Source organism: Copadichromis virginalis, linkage group LG18 (genome assembly GCF_057382275.1).
Source record: "Copadichromis virginalis isolate Kocher_CV1m ecotype Utaka linkage group LG18, C_Virginalis_male_GT1.1, whole genome shotgun sequence".
NCBI lineage: Eukaryota > Metazoa > Chordata > Actinopteri > Cichliformes > Cichlidae > Copadichromis > Copadichromis virginalis.
Window position 1 is genome coordinate 968,841 of NC_140635.1, and position 23,723 is coordinate 992,563.

Genomic DNA, 23,723 nt, shown 5'->3' on the forward strand with positions numbered 1-23,723 from the left:
GGCCAGTAAAAACAGTTTGGGAACCACTGCGTCATTAGTGTTCGATGGTGTGCGTCTCCTGGCACTGGGCGTGAAATGAATTTCCTGAGTGGAGCTGTAATCATCACCCTGATTAAATCTGTCTGCTCCGTTTAGACCTTCATGGCCAAAGAAAGACGCGAGTTTAGAGAGAAGCTGGTCGTGCTCGGCGTCTGTGCTGCTCAGGTTACATAACACCACGCGACACAGCACGTTACATTTTATTTTAATAATAAAAGACCAAAATCACCTGAAATGCATCAAAATACACATGTACGGGTATTACTGTGGAGTATCAGGCCCTCTGTACACTGGCACACAGTGTCTCGTCCACAGGCTGCAGTACAGGGACGGCTCACCCCCAAATCAACACATTTTAGAGTAATTAGTGCAAAGAAAATAGTTCCTGAATGAAACGCTTGTTAAAAGCTCGGTGTCGGTGCATCTCCTCACATCCCCGTGAGGGAAGAGCAGTCGGACCTACAACACACCTGATTTTGAGGTGAACTGCTCCTTTAACGGCGCCCTGCAGGTCCTCGCACAGTTCATCCACAAGTGGGACAGTTTCACATTAAATCTGTCAGCTGGTTCACTGTGCACTCACACCACAGATCTCAAACATCGTTTTCCACCTGCAGTCTGACGTGCTCAGCGTGCTGACACTAGGTGGCGCTACAGGAACAGCCTCACTGTCCAGGAAGTCCGGTGCAGGGTTATCATCAGCTGTTTTTACACGCTCCTCAGAGGGCCACGCCACCGCTCTGACTAAGAGCGTGCCGTTAACGGCTGACCTCGTTACATGCAGGTGGCACTGACTCGCTGCACCCTGTGGGACAAACACAGGAGGGTCCGACTCCAGGCCTCGAGGGCCGGTGTCCTGCAGATCTCACCCTGGGTCAGCACACCTGAATCACATGATTAGTTCATCACCAGGCCTCTGGAGACCTTCAAGACATGTAAGGAGGTCATCATTTAGCCTGCAGGACGCCGGCCCTCGAGGCCTGGAGTCGGACCCTCCTGATCTGACAAGTTTCCTTCTCAGTCTGCTGACAGCTTTAGGCTACGTCCACACGTATTTTTGAAAACTGAGATTTTCCGTTCTCGTTTAAAAAAATAACATAAAATAAAAAAAACCCGTCCACAGACGCAAAAATGAAGCAAAACGCTGCTATGAACATGCCAAAGCAACAGGTGGCGATATATTCCTAACCGTGTTGGCCAATCAGAGGCCTAGAAGCCTGGGTGGGAAAGAGTAAACAAAGACGGGGCATAGAAGCAGAACAGAGTGCTGTTTGTGGAGGCACAGCAACTGTGTAAGCATGTAAACACTGCAGAGAGTAAAATTAACAGCATTTTGTCCACGTCCGCCACTGTAGAAGTTCTCAATCTAACGGTGTTCACAGCCGACTCTGAAGTACGCTGTGGACGCTTGTGTTTACGCAAAGCTAAGCTAACCGCGGCCGGACTTCCTGCACAGTGTGGACTGTTCCTTTAACTTTGAGAGCTGCAGTGTTAATATGAAAGCATGCAAATGCAACACTGTTTACCTGAAGCTCCTGGCTCATACAGTATTTACACCCCAGTGCTACATAAAGGTACATACTGGCAAACAGAACCGAGGCACAGAAAACAAGGACAATAACCACGGTGCAAAAATACGTACTAATTACTTTCGGTCTTCTTTTAAAACTGACGAAGCTTTAAGGCAAAAAATCCGACAGGCTGGAAGCTTCAACCTGTCCAGCGTCTCCACAGCCGTTCATGTGCAGCACGTCTGGTTCTTTCTGGTCTCTCGCTGTCCAGGCTGTGCACAGAAGTGCACGCCGCGAGGTCGGCGCTCACAGGGAACCAGGACGACTGAAAATGAAGCAGAAATTAGAAAAATCTGAGCAGAACGTGATCGAGAATTCTACGAACACCAGGTTGGATATGCCCGTGCAGAGCAGCCTCACCTGCTGGGGGGGTCCCCGTTAGACAGGCCGCAGCCTGTAGCGGAAGCGGACATCTTCAGCTGGTAGCATGACTCCCAGGCCGGCTCTGCTGAGGTCCAAGGTGGCTTTGCTCTGGCCCTCCTCCAACTCCAGGTCCAAGTAAAGCAGGATCACGGACAGGAACTGTTTGATCTCATTGATTGCGAAGAAACGTCCGGGACACTTGCTGGCACCTGAGCCGAAAGGCATGAGGTAATGCTTGAGCTTCTGGCCACGCTTGTAGAAGTTGGTCTTCTTCTGGCCGTTCTGCACGTAGCGGTCGAACCGGAACGTCTGACGGCACAGAGAGAAGAACGACAGCGTGACGAACAACAGTCAAACGTGGCATCCCTTCACTGCAAATGACTGTTACAGCTTCGGCTATAAGCCCTGAGAGGAAGAAACCACCGACTTAATAAACCTGGGCTCAGATGGAGCCCTGCCACAGAATGATGACCTTTCACCCCGTCACTCCTGGGACAGGCTGAGGTGCTGATAAGCTGGAAAGCGGAAGAAAAATGGATGGAAGATGGAGTTTGACTAAAATGCCAACAGATGGCACTATTGTTCCCTGTGCTGCTTTAATAACCCATCATTTCCCCCAACAGCAGATAATCAGTCTGTGTGGATTTCAAAGGTTTCCAGACTTTCCTCTTAATTTGGAGTTGATCACATGACTGGATGAAAACACCTTAAAGTTACACAAAAACCAGAACTGTGATTCTGCAGGGATTCAAGGCTTCAGGGGTAACAGCCCCTCTGAATACAAACGCAAAGAAAGACATGCCACGCTGTCATTTGGATTTTTTAAAGTCTCACCTTAAGGCAGGTATGTAATCAGTTCAAAACAACAAATGCATGTATTAAGGTGCACTGAGTCCTTTTAAGTTGAAAAGTGGTCCAGCGTACCTGTGGGTCCTCGTAGATCTCGGGGTCCAGGTGCATAGCCTGAGGGTACAGGGCAATGATGTCTCCCTTTCTGACGGCCGCCGAGCGCTCGGCATCCAGACGCAGACTGAAGTCCTCCTGAGCCACCCGGATGTTCATGGAGGCCGAGCACAGGCGGAGGCTCTCCTCGATGGCGCTCTCTGTGGAGACAGTCGGGTCAATGATCTTCAGGTTCACATCTCTAAGTGTACGAATGCAGAATCTCTGTGTGCACGTACCCATGTAGAGAAGTTTCTCCAGGTGCGCTGGGGTCAGCATCACATCCTTATCTCTGCTGAATTCCACCCCGCTGAGTCTCAGGACGTCCTCGAGCTCCCGACGGACGAACTGCAGTGCCTCAGGGTGACTCACCAGGTAATACGTGACCCAGAAAATAGCAGGAACCGTGTTCCCCAGAGACGCCCACAGGATGGCAAAGTGATGAGCTGAAAGTCAGCAGGATGCAGAATGTCATCCACAAAAAGCTTCCACGCAGCATTTACACTCAGGTCACAAAAACAATTATTGTCTATATTGTGGGCTGTTGAGCTGCCAGTGGCACTGGTACACTGCACAGGGAGGGAAGAAAGGCCTAAATCCATCAGCAGCTGCAAACACATAAAGCAGGCCGACATTACGCTTCTGCAACAGCCTCCACAAAACCCCCGTCAAGTATTTGGGACTGTGCTTAAAAGCCGAGTCAGTTCAATTTAGATGAACTCTACCATTAAATAAACATTATCATATAGAGCCAAACTTGGTAGAAGCTTGATGATGGAAACCAAAAGCATTTGGTCAAGGTGGGATTTGCTGAGGGACATTTATTAGAAGCGTTCAAAGAAGTGATTCAAAACTTGAAATGACCAAGACAAGTTCGCGCCCACGATGGGTGGATGTTAACCTCCGACCACAGCTGCACATGAGCCACTCGAGGTCTGGGCTGTAGGACAGCAGAAACATGTTTGCACAGCAGCTAATTATCTACCTGCTTTGTCGAAATCCCTCAGCGTGTCATACTGCTCAAACATCTCGAATCGTGTCCTGATGAACTCTGAAGAATGTGACCAGCAAGACATCTGGTGCGGCAGGAAGTAGTTGATGAGCCTCTCGCGGATCGCCCTAGTCCGTCCCAGCAGCCAGATGGGTATCTGAGCGATGAGGAGCGGAAACATCTTGTCAAACTTGATGAAGTCCGTCTCCAGGACGCTCATCCCGCTGTGGCGGCTGGCGGATGGCGGCTTGCCGTACATGGTGAGAAAGGTCGCCTCGAACATGATCGAGTTGCAGAGCTTGTACATGTAGGCGGTCTTCCAGCTGCTCTCCTGGTCCAGGTAGTCCTGACGAAATACCAGCATCAGGTTACCCATCATGCTCTCTGTCAGGGGCGTGAGGTTATCCCCTTGGAGGAGAATGAAGCCGCGTGTGATCTGCTCCTTCAGGCCGGGGAACTTGCTAGTAACAGGTGGATAGCCAAAGGCAAATGATGCCACCCTGTTGGAGAACTCGTGAAAGTCCAGCTGCCGGCCTTGTTTGATGATGTTGGGATACAGTAAAGGATCCATGATGAAGGTCATGTATTTACCTGTATTTATAAAAGATGCAAACCGTATCAGGTGTTTAATCTCAGACTGGAGCTTTTTAAGATAAAAGGTCAGCAAGTCTATAAAAAGTTGGGACAGAGCAAAAAAAAAAAAAAAAAAACAGCTGGAAAGATCAGTGGTCCCGAAGAGAAACAGCTGGAGGAGCCGACTGATCACTTTGAGCATGTGCGTACATATATACACAAGATGGTATTCTCCTTCCTGTATATACAAGCGCGTATATACAGGAAGGAGAATACTATCTTCTAGCTCAAAGAGCAGTGGGAAGAAGTAACGTAGCTCAGCTCAGGCATGCAGCTTCTTCCTGAGTGTACGTAACATGTTCTATTATCATGCTGCCTCAGCCCATCACTGCATTTAAACCACGTCTTTATACACGATTTAACCCAAACACAGACTCACAAAAACCATTCCCAGACGTTCTCACCACGAGCACGTTAAAATCAACCATCTCTGTGGTCCAAAGGATCTTAAATATCAACTGGTAATAGATTACTTTGTGCTCTAAACATTATCTAACTCTAACAGCTCGAACACCAACTAACAAAGCCCTGAAGTTTTAATTATTTTGACTGTAAAAATAAGACATTTGTATGATGAAAATACCCATCTGTGTGTTATAAGAAGTGTCCTGAAAAGATAATTTTATCATTATTTCCTCACAGCTCGACACTAAAACATCTGCAGAGACAGTTATAATCTTTAATTTGGTCATGACTAGGTGTCTGATATTATCAATCCTAAGAATTTATTCTGCTTTACCATTTCAGCTTTTTCATTTTCTACTTGTGTCTGCGTCCCATCATTCACCTTAATTCTGTCTTATTCATCACCTACATTATTGATAAGTTCCTCAGAATCATTCCCAGAAAAAACATATTAGTATCACAAGTAAATAATATAAAGTTTGACTATTTAGAAACCTTGAACATTGATATGTATAATGACCTGGAAACAGCGCACAGCTTCACTGGCTCGTGGTCACTCAGGTGATTGGGTATAGAAGGAGTGTGTCAAAAGTAGGGCTGCCACAAACGATTATTTTGAGTCGACTAGTCTGCGATTATTTTTGCGATTAGTCGACTAATCACATCATCATCCATTACAGCTTATTGCACCAGCAGCATCTGCTCTTATATAACTAGCATTAGCTTTCAGCTTTAAGTGTTTAAGGTGCTAACTAACAATAAAGACAAGATGATAGTTTATTAAATTTTAATGACATTTGCAGATTGTTTCGGTGAAGTTTAATAAACTCCTTGCTATCTAAAATATAACAGGACACCGGAGTAAATTCTGGAGCATCTCACACTTCTGATGATCAGCTGTCTGCTTGATGTTTATTCAGCTGTGTAAAAACTTTAATCTCAGCCAAACCGATTTACTCAGGAACAAATAAAATACTGAAAAAAGCCAAACAATAACATTTTAAGTTATCTAAGTGACTTATATATCATGTTTAACCTGAGTAGCGAAAGATGGCGGTGGGTTTGAAAACGATGTGCCGGGAGTCCGGTGTTCTCACGGCTCTAGTGGGCCTAGCCCCCGGCTCGCTATCGAGCTAGTGGGTAACAGACGTCTCCGAAAACGTCGGAGCGCTTTTGAAAATATGTGGTGTCTTGATAAACTGAGCAGATATTTGAGGTTTACACAGCTACATTCTCGCCTGAACATATGTTAAACATTTATTTTGTGACCCAGAAAGAATAATAAGAGTAACATTAAAACTAACTAGCTGCCGCCATTGTTGGAAACTGAGCAGTAGTGATGTTCGATTCGTGAACGAATCGTTCAATACTCAAGAATCACTTTACTGACTCGTGAATCATGATTCACAAGCCCAACTGACTCACTGACTCATCCCTGTTGCTGTTAGCAAACTAATTCCATTAGTAGAAATATATCTAGCTTATAATTAAAATTGTGGGGGGGGGGGGGGGGGGGGGAACAACAGCCAGTTTCGTAACAAAAGCATTTCTGCTCTGAACTGGAAGAAAAACCCCTGAGTAGAAGCTCACATCAAGAAAATAACTCCTCCGTTCACAGTAGCATCGTGCTGCTAACATGCTAACATCACATTTGAGCTACTCACCCCCTCCCTCCTGTGCTGAATCAAAGAGCGAGCGAACAAATCACTAAGGACTCACTCACCCCCTCCCTCCTGTGCTGAATCATAGAGCGAGCGAACGAATCACTCAGGACTCACTCACCCCCTCCCTCCTGTGCTGAATCAAAGAGCGAGCGAACGAATCACTCAGGACTCACTCACCCCCTCCCTCCTGTGCTGAATCATAGAGCGAGCGAATCACTCAGGACTCACTCACCCCCTCCCTCCTGTGCTGAATCAAAGAGCGAGCGAATCACTCAGGACTCACTAACCCCCTCCCTCCTGTGCTGAATCATAGAGCGAGCGAACGAATCACTCAGGACTCACTCACCCCCTCCCTCCTGTGCTGAATCAAAGAGCGAACGAATCACTCAGGACTCGCTCACCCCCTCCCTCCTGTGCTGAATCATAGAGCGAGCGAACGAATCACTCAGGACTCACTCACCCCCTCCCTCCTGTGCTGAATCAAAGAGCGAACGAATCACTCAGGACTCACTCACCCCCTCCCTCCTGTGCTGAATCAAAGAGCGAGCGAATCACTCAGGACTCACTAACCCCCTCCCTCCTGTGCTGAATCATAGAGCGAGCGAACGAATCACTCAGGACTCACTCACCCCCTCCCTCCTGTGCTGAATCATAGAGCGAGCGAACGAATCACTCAGGACTCACTCACCCCCTCCCTCCTGTGCTGAATCAAAGAGCGAACGAATCACTCAGGACTCACTCACCCCCTCCCTCCTGTGCTGAATCAAAGAGCGAACGAATCACTCAGGACTCACTAACCCCTCCCTCCTGTGCTGAATCAAAGAGCGAGCGAACGAATCACTCAGGACTCACTAACCCCCTCCCTCCTGTGCTGAATCAAAGAGCGAGCGAACGAATCACTCAGGACTCACTCACCCCCTCCCTCCTGTGCTGAATCAAAGAGCGAGCGAACGAATCACTCAGGACTCGCTCACCCCCTCCCTCCTGTGCTGAATCAAAGAGCGAGCGAACGAATCACTCAGGACTCGCTAACCCCCTCCCTCCTGTGCTGAATCAAAGAGCGAGCGAACGAATCACTCAGGACTCGCTCACCCCCTCCCTCCTGTGCTGAATCATAGAGCGAACGAATCACTCAGGACTCACTCACCCCCTCCCTCCTGTGCTGAATCAAAGAGCGAACGAATCACTCAGGACTCACTCACCCCCTCCCTCCTGTGCTGAATCAAAGAGCGAACGAATCACTCAGGACTCACTCACCCCCTCCCTCCTGTGCTGAATCAAAGAGCGAACGAATCACTCAGGACTCACTCACCCCCTCCCTCCTGTGCTGAATCAAAGAGCGAACGAATCACTCAGGACTCACTCACCCCCTCCCTCCTGTGCTGAATCATAGAGCGAGCGAACGAATCACTCAGGACTCACTCACCCCCTCCCTCCTGTGCTGAATCAAAGAGCGAACGAATCACTCACTCACTCCCTCCCTCCTGTGCTGAATCAAAGAGCGAACGAATCACTCACTCACTCCCTCCCTCCTGGCTCACAGCTGCTTCTTCTTCTTCTTCTTCTTGGTTGGCAACCAATGTTAAGGCGCATTACCGCCCCCTGGCTCACAGCACAGTGGACATTTAGATGAGAAAATGTATATTTGACACACTTAAGGAAAATACTAATAAAATACAAATAAACAAAATAAATGTTTATTAAGCAATTTTGATAAGAAATTGCTTAATTTTAGAAATGTTTTTGCTCTTTTTTTCTCTATAAAATAGTTGGGGTTTTTTTAATCATTCATCTTAGCAGTGGGATTTACATGAAAAGGGAAACAAATTAAGTTTGAGTGAAAATGTAAAATTTTTGCACTCTCTGGTCAACTGACTCAGTGAATCAAATGACTCAAAACACCCGATTCACTTTGGTGAGTGACTCATTAACACTCGATTCAGAAAAAGAATCAAATTTACCATCACTACTGAGCTGGGCGGTGCTATGAATTCTGGTACACAGCTTCTTCTTCTTCGGGGTTTAACGGCAGCTGGCATCCTTGTACATGCAGTGCTGCCATCTTCTGTTTCAGTCCGTTATTACACTCTTAAATCCTGCTACTTATTCCTGCGTCTTTTGGGATCTTACAAAGCTTCAAACGACGCGTCGACTATTAAACTAGCCGTCGACGATTTTGATAGTCGATGTAATCGTGGCAGCCCTAGTCAAAAGCAAAGATGGACACAGGCTCACCCTGTCACCTGCTCCGTAATAATCTGTGCGTCACACTTGTATAATTTACAGGATTTTGATTTTTATGAATGACTGAAGTGCAGCCCTGGACTGTTTTAACGAGTTTGTGCTGCTAACGTGCAGACAGGCCGTCTCTCTTTAATGGGGCTGGTAGGGACGCTGGAAATACCAACCTGCTATCTGGACGGTAAACACATCTCCAAACTTCCTCTTATGTTCTTTCAGAAATTTGTGGGCATCTTTCCCAAACTCCAGAGCTTTTCCAATGAAAGGAATCCAGCCTTTTATTAAAGGGGGCTCATCTTCTCGTCTGCAAGCAACACACAAGAGAAACCACATTATTTCACCTCTGTGAGTTTGACATCAAACAGTTTATCTGGCGTCACACAGCGTGTCTGATCTGAACTTTGAATCCTCCTGTGGACGGAGGCTCAGGTGTTCCTGTTCACTGAGATTGTGAAACTGTAATAAAGGGTAACCTCAGGCAGAAAAACACTCCCTCCTATAAAACACCTTCAGAGTCTGCTGCGGTTATTAAACAGACGTCTGCCTGCTGTGAGCTTCAGGATCTGTTTTCTATCGGCTCGCTGCTGTTCGGTCAGCTCACATGTAAACTTGCTTTTAAACAGAGAATCAGTCAGTGCAGTTTGATTTAATGCAAGGAGCCTAACATGCTGCATCAGCCCGTGTGTGCACTGTGCCCCATTCCCTGGATTAATGGCCGTAATCCTGAGCAGTCCGGTGTTTACCCAGAGCTCTGCCGTGGAAGCCCGAATGTCGTGAAGGCATTTCTCAGGAAACACGAAAACGCGTCCGGGCCAGTCACAATCTGAGCTCAACTTCCTGACCTAACATCAACGGTTTAAGCGCCGAGTCTCCACTTTGATCCGAGTTACAAACCCTAAACGAGCTGCGAGTGCAGAAAGCCAGAAACACTCCACCCAGCTCCACGTTTGGACAGAAAGGTTCAGTTTGATAACACAGCAGGAAACAAACTATCACAACAAGCGTCACATTTACAGGGTTCATGCCTCAACAAGACTCCGATGTTCTGCATAATTAGCAAACAGGGAACGAAACCCTGAATTAACGAGGGACGAGGACACAGAATGACTTCAGCTCTCTGCCAGAGTTTGCAGCCGGATCACCTCGAAGCAGTCGTCGGTCACAGTGATGCTCTGTGTTCACACTACTGATGGACTCGTGTACACAAACAAGCACACACAACGTGACCCCAGAGAAGTGCAACACAAACACAGCATTTCTGAAAGCGATGCAAAGTGAGGCCTTTCTCTCCGAGCTGCTCCCTCCAGGAGTCACATCTTCTGTTCCAGCGTCCTCCTCTGTCACTGCATGTCCTCCTTCGCTACGTCCACAAACCCGAGGCTTTCCTTCACTCATTCCTACATTTACATCTGTCTTAATCACCTTCACCTGACCTTCAGGTAAAAAGGACGCACACAAAGGCAGAAAGTAACGAGATGTAAAGAGATGTCTTTAAACGTAACCAAGGAGTGAAACTAAGACTCCGCACGACTCCCACGGGCCGTGAGAGGAATCGTGACTCCGGGGGAACAAAGAGAAACGCGGCCCTGCCGGGTCCGAGCTGAAGGGCGCCTCACTGCCTCGAGAAAACAACTTGTACAAAGGACCGAGCAGCAGGGTCATTACTGCGCCGCATTCATGCGCAGCGGCTGGAAACGTTCCACCCTTTAACCAATCTGAGGTTCCCGCTGTGAGTTTCCTCCTGAGCTGCTAAGTGTTCCCCTGCACTTCCAGTCTTTGTGCCTCACACTGAGAGGAACTTCCTCCTGGGAGCAAAAGGTCACGGGACACCCTGGAGGCGGCCCAGTTGTCTTCAAACACAGACAGGAAGCCTTTCATTGGGGCCAGACAGCCAAACATCGCCGACACCATCAGTTAATCTGCTCTCATTACGTCATCTGAATACAAAACAACTTTATTTCTATCGCACATTTAAAACCAAAGGTAAACTAAAGTGCTTCACAACGAGGTTAAAACACAACAGATATCTGAATCAGACCAGAGAACCGGGTGTGAGTCTCTCCCGGTAGCTGGTTGGGTGTAAAGTATGAGTGCATCTGCAGAACGAGTCACCTGACCAACAGCCGGTGTGTGTGCACTAACGTGCGGCCAAACCTAACGAAGCCGTGTCTGCACATGCTCAAACATCAGCCTCCCACCTCCAGTCACTCCCTGCAGAGAGATCCCTGCGTGCCTTTCTATCCCACGCTGTGCCACGTGACCACACCGTCCGTCTCATCCAGGTGAAACCCGTGAAGCCGGGTTACTGATATTTCAGAGACATCGTCCCGTTTCATGTGCTCAGTTTAGATGAACCTGCAGCAGCTGTGTCAGACTGCAAAGTGTGGAAACTGAGGAATGACGCGCTGTGTGTCGGTCCAGACACCGAGTGTCCGCTGTGAGACGCCGAGTGTGTCAGAGACCAAGACGTGGAGGCGATCGGCGCTCTGAGAACGACCGCGGGGACAAAGAGTTCAAGAATGCAAGACAGAAATATTTGGAACATCCCACCAGATGGACATCAGCGCTCCCACTCAGCTGTGGGAATCCAGCATAAGGATCCAGAACAGGACAGAGCTGGACGGAGCGTGCAGTCTGAGGAGGCACTGTCCTGGAACAGCAGAGTTTGAAGCCTGAGCGTTTAAGTCCTTACAGTCGTTCGAAATGCTCGGAAACTCTGGATGTGCAACCACAAATCTGCTGCGAGAAGAAAGAAACCAGAGAAATCTGCCTTCAGAGTTTCTGTCGATGCTGCAGGATTCTCAGGGTTAGCCGCTCGCTTCAAACGCTGAGTGAACGACGTCACTCGTGAGCCGAGGGCGTCTTCAAACACCCCACACTGTTCTGGAGTCAGCTTCACACCAGGCGCATCAATCAGATGCTCCTCGAATGATTCGGTGCCGACCAAATTCATCCAAACGTGGCTCAGAGATCTCACCTGTCCCACCTGCAAAAGCATTCGTCTATACTGCGCTGGAGCCGAGCACAAGCCGAAGGGAAGCCAGCCGTTCCCAAAACGTGTGATAAAGGCTGTGAGTGGCGTGCTGCTGTCCTCCATGATGGTCCGCCTTGCACCAGCGCTGAGAACCATGCGCTCCTGCTCAGGACGCTGAGCATGTGTTGAGCAGGAGGGATGGGATGACGTCACGCTGCATCAGAGACGGGATGCATCCCATTTCATTCTCATCTTTGGAAAAAGCAGCCGTCTCACCTGCTGATCTGGGGTCAGCTGAAACAGGTGGCTCCCATAAATCACGGCTGCATTTCTCCCCCTCACCGTACGCTCCTTCCCTCCAGCGGCAGGAGTCAACTTACTTAACCAGTGATCGCCGTCTACAGGGCAAACAGCTGTAACTCGCTGCAGTCGCCCGGCGCGGCGCGAAGGATGAGGGTGATGTCATGGTTCCTGCTGGAGGTGGGAATCACCATACATCCCACGATACGATGTTATCACAATACTTAACGCACGATACGATGTTATTGCAATTTTTAAAAATATTTTGCGATATTCAGATTCTGTCCATAAAGTTAAACTTTATCAATATTCATTTTATCTAATATCAAAGTCTCACACTCAGTCTTTCTCTCATTTCAGTTTTATTGTTGACAAACTGAACGGTTTGTATTACAGTCTAGTCCAACTGAACTGAAACCATCTGGTACAATTACAGCTATTTATAAAAACTATGCAATATGAAAACTATGCAGCCCCTTCAGCAACTGAAGAATTTGAAAGTAAATTAAAACAAAATATAATTTTACATTAAATAAAAAAGTTTTAAACTTAATTAAAATAAAACATGTCTTAAATTAAAATAAGTAAACGGTCATGTTTATTGCTGCCATAAGAAAAGTTAAACACATTTGGACAGTGTCAGGATTGTTGCTCAGAAAAAGGATCAACATGCTCTGAAGTCAGAGCACAGAAACCTTTTTTGTAACAAAACATCGATTTCTGCCGTCCCTGTATCGATACATTATTAGCAAACAAAATATCACGATACTACACAGTATCGATTTTTCCCCCACCCCTAGTTCCTGCCATTAGTAACTGGGATGACCACGCTGGACCGATTTCCCCTCTGCAGGGCGATGACGGTTTGCCCCTCTGGTAATGCTGACACGTCCTCACACCCTCACTGCAGGAGTTTTGCGGCCCTCGGGTTTCTCCACCTCAGCTGATTGTTTTGCTCTTCTGTGGTTCATTAACTTTCACTGATTTGCTGCCTGTATTTTTCTTTTGCATTGATTGTCTCTCTGATCTGCTTCATTCATCTTATCGATGAGTCTGTCACCCGAGGATCATCGAGATGAAGCTCGATACCCGAAAGCTCAGTGCTGACAGACCTGAAGTCCTTCTGCACGAGTTCTGGGCTCTTCATCAGACCCGGAGTCTCCCGAGGGGAGCAGAAGCCTCTCCTTCAGCTACAGTTGTCCTGAGGAGGAGGTTTTGAGGAGATTCACGGCTGACCAGCCTGCGATACTGGGGTAGGGGCAGGTCACCATCCACCTGAAGCTGCCTCTAAGACTCAAACTAAGACTTCAGCGCAGCTCCTGTAGCGTCTCTGTGATGCACCGGGTCTGTGCGTGAGTCTGAGCTTCTCCCCACTTTGACCTCTGGTCGTCTCTCACTCAGTGACCTCATCCTCCATCTCTTTGTTTCCTTTCGTGTGCGTGTTGATCTTCTTCCACTTCCTGTGGCAGCATCGATCTCAACACACTTCCATCATGTGCCCGAGTCTGGAACGGGACAACGAGCACTTCCGTCCCGCAGTGACCCCAGGCTACCCCACCCTTTGCTTCGCTGCTGGGAAACATTACAGTCGGACTAGCAGTGAACGTGACCCGGGTCAAAACTACAGAACAAACACGAAAACATCGTTCATGAAAAATGTTACAATGCCGATAATCACCGACACGTTTCAGAGCCAACCAGGAGCTCCGCGTGCAGCAACTTTTCTCATCAACACAGACACGAAAAATCAGAGCCGAGCCGAGCCGGGCCGGACAGAGATGCGGGCGGACTCACCTCGTCCTGCCGCGCAGGACCAGCAGGAGCAGCGGCAGGAGCAGGCCGAGCACCAGCAGCAGCAGCGGGGACATGATCCTACCTCTCTCCGGGACTCACACCGGAGCGCTACTCTGCGGGAGCGCGCACACACACATATACACGCGCACATCACCGGAAGCTTTCAAAATAAAACACACCAACTTCAGTTTGTTTTTATCGATCATATGGATGCCACATGTGACACACAGAATACAAAGTTATAAGAACAAAGATAAAAACGAGGCCGCGAAGACTCAAATCTCCTTCACTGAGTGCGTGTTCTTCGTGGATGTGGGGTTGGAGTGGAAGCTCGCTGTCAGCTGGGACAGTTGCAGTCCACGCCTGTGAAAACGGAGACCACCAACACTGTTAGGGACCGTGAAAAGAGCTCAGGCAGCTTTCTCTCTAATCACATCACCGTGTCTGATGAAGGGATGAAGGCAGATCAGGGTGTTTCCTTTCATGAGACCAAAATATACCTGACCTAATAAATAAGTCTCTGGGAAGTAAAACGAGTTTCATGGCTGTCACAACACTGCAGAGCGTTGTGTGTCTCGTCCTGTTCTGTCTTATCTTGTTTATTTGTGCATTTGTTTGCACATTGCACTTTACGTAGTCCTGTGTTTGTGTGTTACATGTCTGGTTGAAATGACAATAAAATCTGTCGATTCATTTCAATGAGAGTTTGTTTGTGGCAGAGACCAGCTAAGAGAACAACAGCATCCATTATTAACCAAACTTTGGATTTGCAGACTCAGCAGGTTTTGTTTTTCCACACAGTTAATCCAGGAAAGGCTTTAAAGTCATGCAGAAGTCAGACGGCCGAGTCCGCACCGCCTGCACCAACACACCGAGTTACATCCTGAGAGGACAGAAAACTGGCTTTCATGAAGTGATGCTTCTCAGCCGGGGAAAGCGCCACAGTGTTACTGATGATCGGTAACAGTCAAAGAAGTTCCTGTAAAATTAGCTGAAGTGCAATAAGAATACTTGTGACATAAAAACCAAAAACAATCATTTTAAGTGTTCTGTGAGTCTGTGTGCTCGGGCAGACTGTAACAGGAAGCAGGCCGAGCCAATCGAAACCAGATATCTGGAGGTACATTCATGGCTTTTCTGTCTCTGTATGAAGCACTGCCGTGTACCTGATAAAACACCGCCTCTCCTGAAAGCCTAGGAAACAAGCACTGCAAACAGCCGAGTGTGTGCGTGTGTGTTGTGCTGACATGAAAACTACTATCTAGGAACAGGAAGGAGACAGAACACGAGCTGAGGCGCTGCTCTGGTTCTGCAGCGTGACATAATGTAAGTGTAAACCTGCTCAGTGCACACTCACAGAGTCAAAGTCCACTCACAGAGGAAGCAGCGAGTCCCTGCTGTGTACCTTCTGCCTGCCAGACACGCGAGCTGTGCTCCACCCGCCAGCGGAGAAGAACAAAGGCCACGACTTCATGAAACTGCTGCACCGAGTATCAACAGGAGGACGTGTTTTTGCAGGGCACAAAAGAGAGACTGCAGTTTGGTGAAAGAGCCTCTGTAATATCTCTGATCTCAGATAACGTAGCTTTACAAATCATGGCTCTTACACCTGTGTTTGCGCAGGTAAATGTGTTTTAGATGAGTCCAGCGTGCAAAGGCAGCCCTCCCTGTATATGCAGGAGAAACCGGTCAGATGACCTGTGAGCACAGCTCCATAATTCAATTAACCTCTTAAGAGCCAAGTCTACCTGATCTCCTGCCTTTTGCCCCTGGAGGGGGGGGGGGGTGTTGGGGCTTAAGGGGTTAAAGGGAAGTTGCAGAAGTCCAAAACCTCCTCAGCTGGAGACAAAAATTACATTTATTCCCCAAAATCAAGTTTTGAGCTCTACGGACTGAGAAATTCTGACATTAGAGAGAAACCACCAATCAGACGATGCACAACGAACACTTAGAGAAGAATTTCCTTTTAACAGGAAGAACTTTGTTGGAACATGTTTCTGCAGTGAACTTTGCCGCTGGGATTCGCTCACAGATTTCACCTGTTGACTCTAAATCTGGACACTGTTCCCTGCTTTTTAGTTTGGAGCGTCTCAGTACTGGACAGCCTGGATGACCGAACAGGTTTCAGCTTTTAAGTCTGTGAAGCCAAACTGAAGGCAGGCTTTTGTTGGTCCTGAACTGATGCTCGACGATCACTCCAGAAGGAAACTGAATCAGGAGCAGAGCGCCGATGCTGAATGTCTCTGAACATCCACTTTAGACATTCTCATCTCGACTGTTTCCCACCAAGTCTGTCAGCGACGAGTGTGGAAAGAAATCATCTCAATCTGAGAGTGAAGGCATCCCAGCGTGATGGGTGACCAATGCCGGCTTGTGTAAAGAGACATTGCTCAAACATTTCTGAGACAGAAACACGCTTTAACGTGTCTCTGGCATTAGCGGCTCATGTGTTTGGAGATCGGCCGCTCCTCTTTACAGATCAGGAACTTTGCCACCTGAAATAAAAACATTAACGATCAGTGAAACAGCTGTTCTTAAATGTTTCTGTTATTATCGTTTTATTTTGTCGTCTAACCAGGGTCAGGTCTGTAAGTGAGCCGTGGCCACAAGCAGCACATGTTTGTCTATCAGCGTTAATGAAACACAAAGACAATAACAGTTAGTGGGAAATCGATAAAATTCCAGACATTGTGTTGACACATGAGCGAAACCCGACGTGGAAGCTTAACTCACATCAGTGAAACCGCTGATAAGAGCCTGTGTGAAGCTGCCAGCACAAACACAAGCAGTCATGTCACGCTGGTCCTGTGCAGAGACCGTTACCTGTAAACTCACGTTGCATGTCCTCTGATTACACCAACATTTGTTTCTTCTGCTCTGCACGGCTTTTATTTTGGAGGCGAACGCCGAGTTCTGCACTAGATGTGCTCGTCCTCACGCGGACAAACTGTCCCACAGCTGCTTCACAACAGATCCAGAATATGTCTGTTAAGTTACAGCACGTCAGCGATGACCTGCAGAAACACACAGTGCCAGCGTGGGCGCACGGACTCAAACCCTCGGCTCGCCGGGCCTCTGGGCTGGGATCGGGGTTCACGCTGTGATTGTCTGACCTGATTCTGCTGAGTGAAAGTGTGCGAGCAGCGGGTTGAGTTCAGTGCACGTGTATGTGCAGCCAACAGCCTGCAGTGTTAGAGGGATGACCCCTGTGGGCCGACACGAGGCGACAGCAGGAAGGAAAAACTCCCTTCCAACAGGAAGTTAAGAACCCGGATCAGGGTTGGGTTGTGAGAAAGGAGAGCATAAGGAAAGAGGACGTTTCCTCCTGTGCCATCAATGTGCAGGAAATTACAGCTGTTCAGCCTTCAAAATAAAAGCCCAAATACTCTCAGCAACAGTTTTCAATTTGTTCGGTTATTTTTGAAACAGAAACGTTTGTATGGAGGTCAGAAGGAGTTTAATGTGTAGCCAGTGCTTTGTGCTGCATTTTTCTGAAGACTGTATATAAAAGATGGACATAACCACGACACAACATTCCTTGATGTTAGGATTTGTTGGAAAGCGACCTCCCAGATGTTTTTCTGTGAAGCGTCTTCTATTCTTTCTGAAACCGTTACGCTCAGAGGCGGGCTGAGGTCTCCAGTTGGAGCCTCGTCAGGCGTTTATTGAGATGCGTTAAACGTCGTGGGGCTGGAGCTCTGTCAGGACTCACTGAATAGATGCAGGACTTCAGCTCTCTGCTTGAGCAACAGTGTGAGAAAAAAAACTCTGTGAGCTTCAACATCACATCTGATGTAATCCGAGCGTTCCCGCAGGAGGCCGGCTCTTGTTGGGAAAGCAGCCGTCTGGTTCTCATTAACGGCTCCGAGCTTCACGTAGACTTCCACAAAACTGGATTACACTGAAAAGACGTCACTGATGTCTTCGTGTGGCTCTCAGCACAGTCATCGTTAACTATGTGAGGACGATGAATCATGACACTGTGTCAGGAAATGAACGAGGATCCAATTGCAGGCACTCATTGAATGTGGTTTATTGTAGAACAAAAGTGGAAATGGCAAAACGGAACAAAACTAATCTGTACTGAGACAAACTAAACTACTGAACAGCAAACATACACACAAAGGTACATGATGGTGACAGCAGGGAAACCACACAGCAGATACGCAGACGGCCCAACGACTACAACAACAGAAGACACGGCTTAAATACACTCAGAGAACAGGGACATTACACACAGGTCGGGAACACAGCTGCAAGTAACTGACAAGACGAGACAAGGAAGGCAAACTGAATACACACATAAGACACGGACTTTCACAATAAAACAGGAAACAAGAAACCATCACACAAGGACGCAGACTCGACACTGAGAGGCAGACAGAATATAACACATGGACCTCAAACTATGCTAAACATGAGACACAACCGAAGAACAAATCCTTAAACACAAAAACCAGAAACAGAACCAGCAGAGCACACGAGCATCAGAAAACAAACCGAAACACAAGAAACGACCCAGAACCGTGACACCGTCACAGGAAGCTCCTGCTCAGGTTCTCGGCTGGAATGAGTCTTTGATGAGTCAGCGTTTGCTCGGCGTCACAGACTTTCAGGCTGAAGGCTTAAAGTCAACACAGTCCTGTGAATAAAGAAGTCTGTGTGACTGTACGCTCGATCGCAGCTCGAACGCTCAGAGGAGGAAACTGGATGATTAAACACCCGCGTCCGTTACTCTCACATCCTCCCTCTGACCTGTCAATACTTTAGCCCCACCCTGCAGTACTGTGCAAAAGTCTCGCGCCACTCCTCATCTTTAAAAAGGAGCCAGACAGCGCTCTTCATCAGCAGTTGGCTGCATTTTCACAGCAGCTTTTTTTATTGAGCCATTAACTCTGACCTGAGGTTCAAGCAAAGAAAGCTGTGGCTGTAGCCCAGGCGGCAGAGCAGGAATCTGCCAATCAGAAGGTTGGTAGCTCGATTCCTGGGATATCTGAATCCTCGAATGTCCGAAAACCAGTAAAGCTCCACCAGCAAACCTCCAACAGTAAAGCTCCACCAGTAAAGCTCCACCAGTAAAGCTCCACCAGCAAACCTCCACCAGTAAAGCTCCACCAGCAAACCTCCAAACCTCCTTTTGTTCTGCCCGTTGTGCAGCTGCAGTAAGAGGATCTTACGTGGTCAGTACACACAAACAAAACAGTGAAGAAGGCGCAGCAGCGCCTCTTCTTTCTCAGGAGACTGAAAAGATTCGGCATGAGCCCCCGCATCCTCAGGACCTTCTATCACTGTGCCATTGAGAGCATCCTCACTGGATGCATCACCACCTGGTATGGCAACAGCACCGCCTACAACTGCAAAGCTCTCCAGCGAGTAGTGCGGTGCTCTGAACGGATAATTGGAGGTGAGCTTCCCTCCCTCCAAGACATCTACAGGAAGCGCTGCCTGAGGAAAGCGGGGAGGATCATCAAGGACTCCAGTCACCCCAGCCATAAACTGTTCAGACTGCTTCCATCAGGAAGGAGGTTCTGCAGCATCCGGTCCCGTACCAGCAGACTGAGAGACAGCTTCTTCCACCAGGCCATCAGACTGCTGAACACGTCATAGACACCTCAGCTTCACTACTGGAACTTCAACATTATGCACTCCATACTGTACAGTAACGCCACTGTTTTGCACATGTCTCAACTCTGTATATTTTATATATTTTATTATTATTATTATTTTTTTTTACTATTTAATTTGTAAAAATGTGTATACACACACACACACACACACACACACACACACACACACGTAGGAAAATATTTAGTATACACATCCAGAAATGCATATACTATTATATATTGTACATATATTTATTAGTTTCAGGTTGGCCATTCTTGTATTTTGCTCGTTTGTGTTGTTGTGTTTGCACATCTCTGTTGCTTGTGGGGCTCGCACACAAGAATTTCACTCGCATGTGCTGTGCCAGTGTGCCTGCACATGTGATTTGACAATAAAAGTGATTTGATTTGATTTGATTTGAGCTGGGACTCTCCAACCTCTAGGAAGGGAACGGGCACTGAAATAAGGGGTTATGGGTTATGACCACGATCTGCAGAAGAGCATCTCTGAGCCTTGAAGCAGGCGGGCTACAGCAGCAGGAGACCACGTCAGTGTCACTGCTGTCAGTGAGAACAGGAACCTGAGGCTACAGCTCACACAGACTCGCACAACTGGACAACACAAGGTGGGAAAGCGCTTCCTGGTCTGAGGAGCCTCGGATGGCCTGTTTCAGTGTTCAGGCTGCTGCTGATTGGAGCTTCTTCTGAAGCTCGAATTAAACAGGATGGTGAGTTCACTGCACTCAGACGGCCTCCGCAGCCACAGATCTCAGTCCTGCAGAGCCGTTTGGGATGTGGGGGAACGGGAGAGTTGCATCAAGGATGCACCAGCTGTGTCATGATGTCGTGATGATATCATGTCAACAGGGACCAAAATCTGTGAGGAACATCTGAGCCATGAAGAATGAAACCAGCTCTGAGCTTCACCCTGACACTAGCAAGGTGTACCTAATAAAGTGACCAGCGTATTACTGTAGGGTCTGTACTTTACAATAAGCACCTTGAGACAGCAGTTAATGCTAAGTAAATCAAACTGAAGTGAGATTGGAGCGCTGCAGTACTCTCATGGCACTTAGACCCCACAGTGTACGATAAACTCAGTGTTTGTTTGACGCTGTGGGCGTCAGGCCCAAAATCTCTGCTGGAAAATAAACCAAAGCACACGGAGTGCTGAGGGTCATTTACCAGAAATAACACAAATGATATGCACTCATGAAGTTATGACAAATATTTGTAAATACAGCTGATAAACTTTCACAATAACTGCAGCAGCCGGTCCCGCAGTCAGCGTGTTAGTCTCTCCCTCACAGTGAATGCTGCCCATCAACCCATCAGGAGCTGAGTTCATTGTTTACGATGGGACCGCTGGAGAACAGCTGCATGTTTATTTGAATGTGCAGGTGAGACTGCAGGAGATACTGTTCTCTGCTGTTCTCAGAGGACGACACGCTCACTGAAGGGAAAGCAAACGCAGGCAGTGCAGCAGCAGCAGAACGCTGAGGTTTGCACGCTGCTGGTAAAAACAGATTTCCAGATGAGACACGGTGAACACTTCAGCTGAGTGGAAATATCCCACAAAAGTCTCTCTGCAGGCTCGTGTCAGGGTGAGCAGTGAGATTATTTTAGGACAGTAAGAGGAGCGTGTTGTGTGCTGCAGAACATTCAGTGCTGGCTGACAAACTTTAAAATGCATTCAGATTGCTGATGAACGATTTGGACGCGGTTCAGAAAGAGTTCAACGAGCCACAGACACCAGGACGGCGACCCTCGCCGACCCTCGCGCCTGCTGCTGCTGCGTCTGTGCCTCTGAGCTGTCCACAGCATGTGTGGTGTTTTCGATTGTGTAACTCTGTGTGAGCTCATCGCGCTCGTGTTTTTGGACGCAGCGCGGCCGGGCCTCCTCTGCGTGAACTGCAGTAACCTTTCAGCAGCACGAACAACAGCAGCTTTTCTTTTTCTGCACAGAGCTTAACAAAAGCTTCCTCTCAGCGGACGAGTCAAAGCCGCATTGAGCCAGAACACTCAGAGAAGCCGCCGCCCCTCTCTGAGCCCACTGCAGGTGGCGCCGACGACCTGCAGGCAGAGACGTGTCGACTCGTCTCATTTGCTTCTCACTTTTGGATCTTTCTTACATTTGGAGCACAGCAAACCAACCCCACGCCTCACACCAGTACTGGGCCCACAGTGGGCTCTGCTCCCTCATCCAGAGCTGATTTTTCCTGACATTCCCCCGGCGTTCATGCCTCCTCCCACACCCTAAGCAGGGATCTTTGCTTCAGTGAGACAAGTCATCACTAATCAGAATGAAAAAAACCAAAATGTTCGCACCAAACAGGTTATTCTGATTCAGAAAATGGAATCTGGCCTGAAGACATGCCCTTCCTTCCTCCCTTCCTTCCTTCCTTCCTTTCATGGAGGTGTTGGATCAGTCCTTCCTCTGCCTCACACCTGATATTGTAATAAGACCTGTTCTGTGTTTCATCATCTCCACAGCAGACATGCTTCCCTTTTATTGCCTGATTATAAACCATGTGCCAGCAAACATGCCTGTGCAGGCCCACAGACGGCAACCCACACCGATCCCACAGAGGACCCAGGTGGGTGTGCCCACACTGCCCCACGGCAGCTTTGCTCCTCTGGGTCCTTATTCATGTTTTCTGTGGGAAAGCCCTGCATGGGCATGTTTTCCAGGTGACTGGCCCACAGCAGGTGTGGAAACAGGAACAGTGACAAACTCAGGCAGACTTTTGTGTTTCTGGATCGTTACCACAGAAAATCCCATTGTGAAATCTGTGAATCCTGAAACGGTGGAGTGGAGAAGATCAGCCCACTCACATCTTCACAGGTATATTCAAGCCGGTCGGCCGTCCTCCCAGTGCCACAGAAACCCTCAGTCAGCTCAGGCAATGACCTTCGACCTGTAGCACTTACATGCTTTATAAGGTAGAGACTGATCAAGGATCACATCACCTCAGCTCTTCAATCGGCTCCACGAGGATGCCTTATCCACCGAGGATGCCTTATCCACCGAGGATGCCTTATCCACCGAGGATGCCTTATCCACCGAGGATGCCTTATCCACCGAGGATGCCTTATCCACCGAGGATGCCTTACCCACCGAGGATGCCTTACCCACCGAGGATGCCTTACCCACCGAGGATGCCTTACCCACCGCACCGGAACAGCTCAGCTCAGCACCACATCTCCCAGCAGCTGGTAAACAGACGGGGCCCACTCAGGATGAACCCACCCCTTCAAAACTGGATCCATGACTTCCTGACAAGCACACCTCAGTTTGTGCGGGACACAGGGACTCCACTTCCTGCCATTGAGGATGTCCACAAGAAGAGATGTCTACGCAGAGCACGCATCATTCTCAGGGATGCCTCTCATCCTGCCAATAAACTCTTCCAGCTCCGCCCCTCCAGGAGGCGCTACAGGACCCTTCAGACTAAAACCAGCAGGTTTAGGAAGATCTTCTTCCCCACAGCTGTCACCCCCCTATCCCCCCCAGTGACCATGATGTCATTCATTCTCAACATTCACCACACGCTCACATTGGTTACTGACATAGTCTCTGTTACACTGCCCACACTGTTAGTCCAGAGAGCCACGCTCCCACTGATGCACTCACAGCACTCTGTAGATGTTCACCTCACACTGCGACATCTGTATAAATGTAACACATCTGTATATCCTGTATAACAATATCCTCCTGAGCACCGGGCCGCCTCAGGGCTGAGTCTTGAGCCCTTAAACGTTCAATGTTTGGTACAAATCACATCATTAAGCACAGACACACAACAGCATCTGCTTTTTAAGGAGGCACACCCGAGTCCTCAGCACGTTCTACAGACGCTCCACTGACAGTGCTGACGGGCAGCATCTGTGCGCGTGCGCCCCGAGGAGAGCGGCGAGGTCGCCGAGAGGACCAGTGGGGCCACGGCGTCATCTGTTGAGAGCCCGACCACGGCCTGCTCTCACAGGAAACCTCTTTCCAACCGCCATCAGACTGCTGAACGAAGCAGCGGCCACTCTCGAGGTTACTACACAATCTGTCAACAAAACGTTTCAGCGCGATCATAATTTATCCGTTTGGATATTTACCACTGTGTTTATGACATTTGAGGCCCGTGTGTGTTTTTGTGTGAGCAGTGCTGAGTGACAACACAACGAATCCGAAACATCAAACAGCGAGCG

General features: G+C 48.3%; 1 protein-coding gene across 2 annotated transcripts; it reads right to left on the reverse strand.

Annotated features, from left to right (window-relative positions):
- Nucleotides 1-227: 227 nt before the first annotated feature.
- Nucleotides 228-14,050, reverse strand: cyp7b1 (cytochrome P450, family 7, subfamily B, polypeptide 1). Of its 2 annotated transcripts, XM_085440235.1 has the most exons (7): nucleotides 13,918-14,050; nucleotides 9,017-9,153; nucleotides 3,901-4,497; nucleotides 3,155-3,361; nucleotides 2,898-3,076; nucleotides 1,971-2,282; nucleotides 228-1,875 (listed from the first exon to the last, which is right to left on the reverse strand). In XM_085440235.1, the coding sequence occupies exons 1-6, from the start codon at nucleotides 13,989-13,991 to the stop codon at nucleotides 1,989-1,991; spliced, it is 1,488 nt and encodes a 495-aa protein (XP_085296361.1). In that variant the 5' UTR covers nucleotides 13,992-14,050; the 3' UTR covers nucleotides 228-1,875; nucleotides 1,971-1,988. The 2 variants fall into 2 exon arrangements, with proteins under 2 accessions (XP_085296361.1, XP_085296360.1); XM_085440234.1 differs by having other exon boundaries at nucleotides 2,898-3,361.
- Nucleotides 14,051-23,723: the final 9,673 nt, after the last annotated feature.

Bases quoted from the DNA above. Each gene is read 5' to 3' on its own strand.
- cyp7b1 (XM_085440234.1), bottom strand. From the start codon at position 13,991: ATGTCCCCGCTGCTGCTGCTGGTGCTCGGCCTGCTCCTGCCGCTGCTC. The intron at 4,498-9,016 runs GTTGGTATTTCC...TTATAAATACAG, and splicing joins GTTTACCGTCCAGATAGCAG to GTAAATACATGACCTTCATC. The intron at 2,283-2,897 runs GTACGCTGGACC...CTGTGCCGTCAG, and splicing joins AGATCTACGAGGACCCACAG to ACGTTCCGGTTCGACCGCTA.